Source organism: Maniola jurtina, chromosome 3, assembly GCF_905333055.1.
Source record: "Maniola jurtina chromosome 3, ilManJurt1.1, whole genome shotgun sequence".
In the NCBI taxonomy this organism is placed as follows: domain Eukaryota; kingdom Metazoa; phylum Arthropoda; class Insecta; order Lepidoptera; family Nymphalidae; genus Maniola; species Maniola jurtina.
In genome coordinates this window covers 10,589,585-10,601,342 of record NC_060031.1, presented here as the reverse complement: position 1 = coordinate 10,601,342, position 11,758 = coordinate 10,589,585, and the positions used below count along the sequence as shown (strand labels likewise).

Sequence of the window (11,758 nt, the reverse complement as noted above, 5' to 3'; positions counted from 1 at the left end):
AATAAAAAATTTTCAAAAGAAAAATAAAACCGACTTCAAAAACCAAAAACACTAAAAAGTAGAAAATAATTTTTGTTTAGCTACACATGTAATGTACCTAGGTATAAAGTCGAGCGAGCATATTAAAACAAAATTAGAAATCCAAGAGTGAAGCTCGCCCGACTTCATACCTAGGTACATTACATGTGTAGCTAAACAAAAATTATTTTCTACTTTTTAGTGTTTTTGGTTTTTGAAGTCGGTTTTATTTTTCTTTTGAAAATTTTTTATTTCACAATTTTTAGTGGCCCCACTGTACTATAATATGCTATACCCAGTTAAAACCCTACTGTTTACTAAGCTATTACAGTAATCGCGAGCAATTTGCTCTTATCCATTGAGGAGTTCTGTTCTCCATCAATCAATCAATCAATCAAATTCTTTATTTGCTGAATACTGACAAAAGGTGGTATAAATAGCATAATACAATGAGTCCAGTGTATTCAACCATTTCTGGCATGCAAATATAATAATCTCCATCTCCGAAGATATTCATCAGATCTTCACCAAATTTATATGGGACCACCTGCACAGTATACCCTTTCAAACAAAAAAAAATTTTCCAAATCGGTCCAGGGGTCTTTGAGTAATCGGGGAACATACATAAAAAAAAAAAAAAAGATCCCGACGAATTGAGAACCTCCTCCTTTTTTGGAAGTCGGTTAAAAATTGTAGCAAGAGGTCTTGACTATAAGTTTAGATAGGTACTTACTCGTATATTTAACCAAAATTATAAAATTTCGAAGGTTCGAACTTTTATTAACAGGGCTCTCTCCGTCACTTACTCCATACAATCGTAGTTCCAATTTCATTTGAATATTAAGCAACCAAAGTCAGACATATTCTAGAAACTAATATCTGTGCCTGTGGTGTTTTAGATTTTTCTAAAAATATGCAGTTTCAAAATTACAGGAGCTCAAACATTTGTATGTGAATTTTTAAGACCGCGTAACTTTGAAACCGAATATTTTAACAGAAATCTGGAAAACCACAGGCATAGATATTAGTTTCTAGAATATGTCTGCAAAATTTCATGGACTTTGGTTCCTTAATATTCAAACGAAATTGGAACTACGTTTGTATGGAGCGAGTGACGCAGAGACCCCTCTCCGAGACGAGTCAAACTTAGAAGCGGAAAAGTTTGTCGTTTGACTATAATATTATTTTTAAGAATATTAGGTAGGTAGTAGGTATCTACTTAAATCTAATTTGCGAACAAAACAGTACGAAAAGTGGAAAAACGAGTTTTGAACAATGATTTCAGATAGATACCTTTGTGTAGTACTACATAAGAACTCATTACTTGCAAGATCAGGTTTTTTATTTTGCATAAACGTGTTAAAATACCTAGTTCTGGAAAATTATACGCCTTTGATGTTATTTGAAGAAACCGGTGTGAGATGTTCTAAATTAAAATTGCATATAGTCGCCTCCAAGAAAACATTTACCTTCTGTTTCCTACATTATTAGATGACTTCGTCAGCGTGGATTTAGTTTTTAACAAGTGTAAATTAAAAATTTTCAACACCCCCGACAAGTGAAGGTTACAGTAACTAGAAAAGACCGAAAAGACCTGATAACTTTCAAACGGCTGAACTATTCCGCACCTACGATCTTAAGTATGTGAGTTTTCCAAAACATCATTTTCAAATAAATAATTATGTATTTAGGCAACGTCCATCTTGACAGCTTGACATTTGTCAATTGACATAATATTATGAACCTAACGGTTATATAACCTTCTTTACTACAAGAAAACTAGAAAAGAGCTGATAACTCTTAAACGGCTGAACCATTTTTTTTGGATTATAGCTAAGAACACTCTCGATCAAGCCACCTTTCAAACAAAAAAAAGTAAATTAAAATCGGTTCATTCGTTTAGGCGCTACGATGCCACAGACAGATACACAGATACACAGATACACAGACACACAGATACACACGTCAAACTTATAACACCCCTCTTTTTGGGTCGGGGGTTAAAAATGTGCTCTGGGAACTCTTCTATGATGCCTAGAGCTTCGTCGATGTGGATTTAGGTTTTTTTAAAAACTCAGGTGGGAACTCATTGATTTGACCATACGATAACGATTATCATTATCGTAAACCAAGCAGCACTTCCAGCAAGCTCGTTACTACTTCATCCATGAATTGGTAGAATAAATTAATAAATAGCATCCTTATACAATTCAAACAAAGTTGTAAATACCTTATTCCTATATTATACACTAGCTGATGCCCGCAGTTTCGCCCGCGTGGATTGGTCAGATCCCCTGCAGCATCAGGATTGAGGAGTTGGACTCCAAATTTTTTATGAAACAAAGTTCCTCTATCGATTAAAAAAGAAATGACGCAAATCGGTTCAGAAATCTCGGAGATTTCAGTGTACATAGGTAGAAAAACACAACTCCCTTTTTGAAAGTCGGTTAAAAAAGTAGCCTATGTTACTCCCTGGTCAATTCTCTACTTGTCTGTGAAAATCCCGTCAAAATCGGTTCAGCCGTTCCCAAGATTAGCCTTTTCAAACAGACAGACAGACAGACAGACAAAAATTTTAAAAACGTGTGATTCAGTTATAGTATCGTTCAAATAACCATATGACCTTAATATACGGTAGTTATTTCGAAATTACAGACAGACACTCCAATTTTATTTATTAGTATAGATTTTACCTACAAGGTAAAATGACAAAGCAATCTCGCTACTCTTGCTACATGCGCCTGCGCTGATAAATTGTTTTTGCTCCTTTATTGTTTTTAATAATTGTTCAACATTATTTTAACGTGCCATCTAGTAACATTAACAGAAATTGTTTCGCGCGGAAAACCTCAGAAGTTCCAGTTAGGTGTTTAGTCCACCTAACCTTGTTAACACTAGTTTGTGAGATCTTACAAAGATGGCGCTACCTACTTTTGATACGAGCATTTTTGTTTTGTTCCGTCGAATTTCTTGCCTAGTTCTTCTCGGTAGAAAAACTATTCCGAATAAGTGTCACTTGAGTCTTGATCATTCAAGAAGTTTATAAAGGCGCAGAATTTGCCTTCCAGGCAAAAAGTTTATTCAAAGCATATTTAAATCAATTTCTTACTGATACTTATGTACCTACTTAAAACTTACAGGAGTAAGTTAAATACTGAAGAGTCTAGAGCACTAAAGAGTAAAGAGAGAGAGAGTAAACATGCTTTAAGCTCGTCCTTGTTGAAATATTTTACTCAAAGTTAAAGTGTAATCTATCACGAATCTACCACGCTGACGAACCACGTTAATTATCTCATCAAAATGCCATAAATCACATTTAATTAGAGAACGAAACGATAAAATCATTGCTGCAACTGATTGTAGGTGTGTCATGCATGCATGTGTGGTTCTTTTAAATGTCGTTATTAATGAATTATCTTCAAGGTACCAAAAAAAAAGGGAAAGTTGTCCACCTCCTGAGCTTAACTGAACCTACGCGTCTTCAAAACGTAGCGTAAGCTCAGTCCCATTGAACAACGCAGTCTTTTAACCGCCAGACCACGCGTGGACCGCCTATTCCGTAAAACTTAACGATTGTGTTCTCTAAATTACTTATGTACATATATTTTTAAGTTATTCGAAGAAATACTAGTGTCTAGTGACGGGTGAGCCGTGAGGTGACATATCGATTGCGGGAAGTTCGAAAACGTTGATGATTTTGATCCTACCTGATATCTGCGTAGGTGAAAATCTAATAAGTAGGTACCTAGTCAAGTTGCAATGTGAAGCAACAATATTATTTGTAAGTTCCGTGCTCACTAGTGCTTATCAGATTATATATCAACTGGATCCGGCCTTGCCACCCGATATGGTAATTCGATCATCAAGAACTGGACACGCGTAAGTTGGCAGAGTTACTCGTATTATGATCAATTCCCAGTCCCAAGTGGTTACAGGTCCTAGAAACACGTTCCAACAAGCAAAACTGTAATGCCCCGAAAAGAACCGCCCTTGGCTCCAAGTGCAGGGCGTGGCAGAAGTTTGATCGCAACCAGAACGAATCAGCAACAGCAACGCAAAATGCAGGCTCCAAAAAGTCATCTGCCTCGAAGTAATTCTTCCCCTGCACCGCAAAAGGACCAAATTCAACCAAGCGGTCCAAATAAAAGTTATGTTCTAAGAAGCTTCTCGTCGCCCGAATCTAAACAGTCAGGTAGCAGACGAGATTCTGAGTCATTTTATCAACCGAATTCTCACGATTCTCGTAGTGAACTGGACTCAGATTTGGAAACTTTTGAACATTTTGAAGAACTGATGGACATCGATGCAGACAACGAGGAGAGTTATGGCCAATATCAAAGAAGCCCTGATAGTGACGGGCCGAAGAGAGTGGTCACAACTCTACTTCCGGGTAGTGGTCTTCAAAGAATATCCATGAGACCGATAACTTCCAATATCTTACAACCGCAGGGAACTCGAGAGGCGCAAAAAAAGTTTAAAAGGGAAAACGCTGCAAATAAAAGTAAGTATAAGCCTACCATTAAAAATTACTGATACATTTTAAGATATAATTTAAACAGATCTCGGTTAAGGTTGAGTAATGTGAATTAGTAGTGAAACCTACGCAAATTCAACGCTATTTTAATTTCATGGCTAATAGACACGAATCATAGCTAGTAATTGTAAGGTCATGGTTTATTATAGACGTGAAGGACGGAATATTTTACTGAAATACATGGAAAATAACGGTGTTATCTTCATTGTTAATTTTTAAATTAGTCTTAAATATAAACAAACTATATAGGTACTTCATAGTTTTTACAACTAGCAACTGGCTGCGGCTTCGCTGCTGTGGTAATTTTGAAAATGCTGGGCTGTGATAATTTTGAAATTCCTTTCCTTGTAAAAGGGAACCTCTGTACTAGGGTTTGGGCTGGGCGCACAGCGATGTAAATGTAAATCTATGTCTTTATGGGCGCATGAGTCGGTCAGTGAGTCAGGACTTCTCTATTTATATATTATTTAGATGTACTTAGGTATTTGATACTAAACTAAGTTTGTGGCACACGTAATTATTATTAGAGATATGGAATGGGAATAGCAAACAAGAATGTTTGAAGAAGGTTTATAAAAAAATAGTAAGACTAAATATCTCTATGTAATAGCATAGATATGTATAATAGACTTATCTGTTATCTGTTATGCTTTGGTTATGGTTATGCTACTGTTCTACTGTTTGATTTCTGATGAAACTGTAAAATGAACACTGTCAACTTGACAGTCATTTGTGAACGCATTGAAATCATATTGAAATGCGTGCTTTTAGAATTTCCATGGTTAGTTTATTAAAGAGAAGTCATAATATTCTACAGTTGTAGCGCATTTGTATTCTATAAACCCACAGACAAGATATGTAATACAATATTATGATTTGTAATATTTCAGGATTTTCCCGTTTAAACTTTCGTCCGCTAATCGTCAAGATGCCCAGCCAGAACACTCTGTTGCCGTTATCCGATTCGGACTCTATAGGCATCGAAGAGTTGCAGACATCACCACCACTGGAACTGGAGAGCCTCGAGCTTGATAGGGAGTTGGATGATGCAGAGGAACTCTTGAAAAGAGGAGTTGCTATCGCCGTTGAGGAAAGTGATTCGGATATGGTAAGTATTATATATTCTTTCGATCATTAACAGAACTTGAATACTTTTTGATACCTAATGATTTTTATTTTTTAGTCGTTTTTCGCTACTTCTTTTACGTGAAAGTTAGATACCATAGAATTACATTGTTTTTTCGAAATATTAGAATTATTCTCGCTCAGGTATCCAACCAATTTTCAAATTTTTTGTTATCTGAAAAAGATTATTATGTTTCTGTCGATCCAACATTGTTGGCAGAACAAAACTTAATTTTTTAGAACGCAGAACATAAATAAATATGCATAAATATTATGGCTACATTAAAACCGATGTGCAACCCAACTTCGTACGGCGCCAGTGTTATGTTTATGACTACCACATATTTCGAGATTAGATTCACCGGTTTGCACTTTACACACCGTAAAGCAACGTTTTATAAATAAAGCGTAATTTACCTCACAAGTTGTGAAAGTCAGTAGAACGGATCCTGGTATCTATGGAACTACGTGGTTTGGATCACAGTCGCATGTAATAATTTATGGAATTCTGTACTTAGTAAATAGGTACTGGTAGGTTTTTTCATGCAACTGAATAAATAACCAATGTTCTGACCGTCGAAACATGCGAAATTGGTAATTAAATAGCTTTTAAACTTGGTAATTGAATAATTTTTAACGTATTACAAACCGTTTCTTTTCAAAAGAAGATTCTTTTCATGTAGATTGAATTGAATTCTCGGTAGAAACGGCATTCCGAACCAGTGGTAAATTATTTTGACGATTCAAAAGCACTTTTAAGTTTTTTTTAATAAAAATAAATTCTATTCTATTCTATTGAAACAACCTTTTTTGTACACGGGATTAATTTTATTTGCGTTACAAACTATCTTCTATCAATGAGAGAATTATTATTATTCCGTGTACTTAAAAGTACTTGAGTTTTAAAAGATTCTGTAATCTCATCTAGTTACTCTTGCAATTTCATTCATGTCAATTATAAAATCTTTTCATAACGAGATGGAAAAACGAGCTGGTCGAAAATGTCACCGAAAGTTGTCCTTTGCGATGTTGCGCGGCGCGGTGTGAAAGGCGGTCGAAACCACGTCGAAAGCTCGTGGCCCAGTTTACGTCCCATCAAAGGTTGCGACACCGACGATGCGACGGCCCAAATTTTGCCCAACGATCGAAATCTTCTCCTAAATATATCCCACAAAAATTTAAGAGTAAATTTTTATTGGACGATAAAATACTTCTGTTGTTTTGATTATTTTGAAATAATTTATGATGGCGTAAGTTGAAGCATTAAATGCCTAGGTACTCTAAAAAATTATTTCGACTTGATCCTCTGATATTATCTTAGAAACATGTAAAACGAAAAGCTGACTTACTGAGCTATATAGTATATACGCACAGCTCAAACTACTGGGGGCGTGTAGACAGTTATTATGAGTTATAACGTGAGACATCCGCTAGTAGGGAATTTTGAAAATTCAACCGCTAAAGGGGTAAAATAGGGGTGTGAAACTTGAGTAGTCCACGCGGACAAAGTCGAGGGAATGAGCTAGTTTATTATAAAATAGCGGCCGGCCCTGCCAGTGCTTGGTTGAAATTTACTAATGAAGATTTCCAAAAAAAAAAATTTCATACAAAACATATATCCTACCTTATCTACTTGGGTAAATAAATTTACTTATTACTAGCTGATGCCCACAGCTTCGCGCGCGTGGATTGGTCAGATCCCCTGCAGCATCAGGATTGAGGAGTTGGAATCCAAATTTTTTATGAAACAATGTCGAAAAGTTCCTCTATCGATTAAAAAAGAAATGACGCAAATCGGTTCAGAAATCTCGGAAATTTCGGTGTACATAGGTAGAAAAACACAACTCCCTTCTTGAAAGTCGGTTAAAAAAGTAGCCTATGTTACACCCTGGTCAATCCTCTACTTGTATGTGAAAATCCCGTTAAAATCGGTTCAACCGTTCCGAAGATTAGAATTTTCAAACAGACAGACAGACAGACAGACAGACAAAAATTTTAAAAACGTGTGATTCAGTTATGGTATCGTTCAAATAACTATGACCTTAATATGTGGTAGTTATTTCGAAATTACAGACAGACACTCCAATTTTATTTATTAGTAAAGTATAGATGATGAAAATTATAGAAGTTAACGAGTTTTACGTGAATCAAATATAGGTAGGTACTTACAGACAAAATGTGGTTTTTTAATTTGTTTTATTTCTATTTAAAAGAATATCAGAGTGTTCAGCTTTTTGAAAAAATGAGCCTTATTAAAAAATATATATTTTTGTTCTATTGTACATGATACACTGATATTATGATGATATCAAATTCAGAATATGGGACAAAAAACTAATAAAACAGGGCTCCGTTATGATTGCTAGCGTGCATGACAAGCGTGATGATTAGGCCACTTTATAGCACAGATTAAATTATAACAGAGTCTACAAATTATACTTAACAAAGTATTATTAAGTTAAGTAAATAATAATCGTTAAAATGTTTCAGTTTAGTAGAGTTTAGTAGTAGTGCAGGTGGTAGTGAAACTACAATTTTTCCTCATTTATGGCAAGAAATAAGTACCTACCTAACTGTTATTTATACAAAACGGATTCAAAGAGACTCCGTAAATAAAAGTACTAGCTAGGTACCTAATATAAAAATATACGAGTATCATTTTTGTTTACCAGTCATAGCCAAGAATTGTTTATCTACGTTGCAATAATACGTCCACTATAATAGTGGAACTGCCCGAACGCAGTATGTCTAGCGCACGTGCTTGCCCGCCGCATGCCAGTGTAGACTGCGGTCTCCGAGTGTACGATAACACGCATATCACGACCGGACAAGCAAACATACATTGTTTATTCCGATTAAATAATTACACGTTTTATTACATTTATAATACAATGGGCCGAATGTAGTTTCAGTGTTTCTCAACTAGTTAATGAGTATAGTATCACGAGTGCGGCCTCAGACCACTCAGACTATTACCCTTGGCAATGTCCCGATCGCGGTCTGTTCCTACTCTGTGCACTACAGGCTTTAATTAAATGCACGGCTAGCGTAAATATAGTTGCCATTGGTTACCCGTTCCCGTGGCAGCTAAACGTAAACATCGCGTGATCGATAGTACAGCGAGGAGCTGCGGTCAGGTGAGGACGGCAGCGTGCTGTAAGCAGCGCTCGGGCGGAGCGGCTCGGAGGTACCCCGGAGGAATAATGAGTGCGCCTTGACCTTGCGGTGCGGGGGCCGAGGCGCACGATGACGCCAGCGCGGCCGGCACGCGGTTCGGCTTTCGGGTGCGATCCTTCGCGGACGCCATCCGCGTAATCGGCGGTCAGTGCGATTCCAAAGTTTGCGTCAAAAATACCGGGGCGGGGGCGCCACGCGCCGGGGACTCGCCGCGCTCATTCCGCGACCCGGCGCCGACGCCGACGCGCTCGAACGACCGACCGATCCGACTCCCGCCAACCGAGCCATCGCGATATGATCGCACCTCGACATGGGTAATGTGCAGTGCTGCGCCAGCGATCTCCAGGGCAAACCTCCTAAGAAACCGAAGAACAAGAAGAAGAGCAAGAAAAAGCAGAAGGGAAACAGTGAAAAGACTAACGGGGTTGGTGGTGGGAAAGTTGACGAGGGTGAGCGAAAGGTAGCCACGGTGGCGGAGGACACTTCCGAGCGAGCCGCGCCGAAGGCGGCGCAGGCACAGCAGTCTCCGGCTCCCGAGGATTCAGTGAGCAAATCTCAAGAGTCATTGAACAAGGCACAACAAAGTGAAACGAATTCGGACAAAAGTGACACACCGAAAAATGAAAACACCGCAACAGCGCGGGAACGCTTCTTTGGTCAGGTACAGAAATTAATTATTTCATTCCTGTAAAATTACAAGGAACATGAGCAAGCGTTCACCGGAACGGCCTAATCCTCTTATCGTAGCGGAACGAATCGGTCTGGCTCTGAGAGGCCGCTCTGCTTTGCATCACCTAATGTTAGGTACTACTCACGATAATCACTTATAAACAATTTCTAAGCCGTATCTCGAGAGTATCGTTCATCGTTTATAGACACATGTACCGCCTAGTAAATACGTTTATGTTCAGAAATAATAAGTTGTAATGTATAAAATACTCGCGTATACTATCACGTTTTGTTTAATTACGTAGATAAAGGTGACGGCGATTATACGTACCTAATGCAAATTAGTAAAACGGTGTTTACATTGAAGCGCATAGCCGGCAAAGATACTGAATTGGCTTCAATAGCGCACACAAATTCATAATGTGTTAAAAGTTAAAACGTAAACACGGCTTCGAGTCAAAAATATGAGTTAAACATCGTGCCTTGGTTGCCTACATTTTGTGTATCTTACTCTGATGTTATCTTGTGGTATTTGTTAAATGATTCTTACTTAATATTTGAATTTATTAGACAGGTTTTCCGTGATGATCTAATGTGCATTGATTAGTTATCAAGGATATCTTCGTGACCTCTCTCGGTAGGTGCGTTGCGGTTGAATGTCATTACCAGTGTTAAAAGTTAAAACGATCAGTTATAAATATAAATAAAAAAATCTGAAATATATGTAAGTATCAAGGTAGGATAACTTGCTTTAACGGTGAAGGAAAACATTGTGAGGAAACCTGCATGCCTGAGAGTTCTCCATTATGTTCTCAAAGATGTGTGAAGTCTGCCAAACTGCACTTGGCCAGCGTGGTGGTAGTGGACTAGGCCAAACCTTTGTTGAATGAATGAGAATGCTCAGTATGCGATGGGTTGATGTTAAGGATTATGACGATCACGGACCTGCATATTATCCATCTTTCCAATGAAAGAGTAATTAATAATCATGTAGGTAATTAGTATTAACAGACTGTTTATGCGAAACATTTTTTTTGTAAGTACTAACGTTGCTTCTGGGATACATCAAGATCAATTGTTTGAAACATCTTGAGTGAAATGCTTATAGCTGGCTAACATAACCGATTGATCCTGGTGGAAAGGCTCAGCATGTTATATGTACATAATATGATTATATTCTCTGTAACGTGGTTGGCTCGCAGTGATCGCTTCAAAGTGATAATGCCGCCAATTGTACTTTTTGTAATTGTAATTTTTGTTGTTTATTGTTTTACTATTATGTCTATCTTTATATGATGGTGTACAATATTTCATTCTTTTCAATCAGGAATTTTTATGAGTGTTATATTGTAAATTACTGTCAACGGTTTCATATCTTTAGATAATAAAAACGTGTCACTACAGAGATGGAAAACCGAATCCTAAATCATTAGAAACGGAAAGAATATACCTCAGTACAAATAAATAGTTTTAAATAATACAAGTGTATTTTAATTAATTAATTTTGTAAATCAATGGTTTTTAGTTTTACTGTCAAACGAGATCGTTGCGTATTTCAAAAGTTATTGTACCACGTAGCTAGTAAGGAAAAGCATCAATAGCTTCAGTACTTTCTTTCGCAATCTAATTTCTTGGTAATTCGCCATCTAATTTCTTAGTAATTTGCAATTTCGCAATGAAATTTCTAATTAATTCACCCACACCGTAGCAGTTCCCACGAAAAACACTACACTATTTAAAATAGATTGGAGATTGAAGTAAATATAGCGCGTTCGTTGATTCTTTGACTTTCGAAATGAGAAGTCATTGAAATCGTGGATTGGGATGTGGGGGGAATGGGACTTACTCACATGTTGACTCAGAGGAAAAAGTGACCAGTTCCGATTATACTTGTTTTTGGAGCAGATCCAGCCGATTCCTGAAATAAACGCGGTTCCGAGTTGGTGCGAGATTTTATACGAGCGTTTGTTTTGTAGTTTGTACTGCTTTACTCGTGCGTTTCGTTTTGCCGTCCTATTGACACGAATGAGCGCATTTAGCGTTTTGATGACCGATTTTCGAGAAGGATATAATTCATTCCGCTTATAATCATTTTATTACAATAGCTGATGCCTGCGATTTTATCCGCGTGTATTTAGATTTTAATATAAATCCCTTTGGAACTCTTTGATTTTTCGGAATTTTTATCCGTCTTTGGATGCATGCAGGCTACCTCTGTCCTACTAAGATCAGTTC

General features: G+C 37.3%; 1 protein-coding gene across 2 annotated transcripts in view; it reads left to right on the top strand.

Moving 5' to 3' along the window:
* The first annotated feature begins 3,972 nt into the window (after positions 1-3,972).
* Positions 3,973-11,758, top strand: part of LOC123880800 (NAD(+) hydrolase sarm1) — a 92,839-nt gene continuing 85,053 nt past the window's right edge. The window contains exons 1-2 of one of the 2 annotated variants that reach the window (XM_045929107.1): positions 3,973-4,519; positions 5,443-5,660. In XM_045929107.1, the coding sequence (XP_045785063.1) occupies positions 3,988-4,519; positions 5,443-5,660 (750 nt within the window). In that variant the 5' untranslated portion in view covers positions 3,973-3,987. Of the gene's footprint in view, positions 4,520-5,442; positions 5,661-8,810; positions 9,516-11,758 lie in introns of those variants that run through there. The other variant, XM_045929108.1, reaches the window with a different exon arrangement.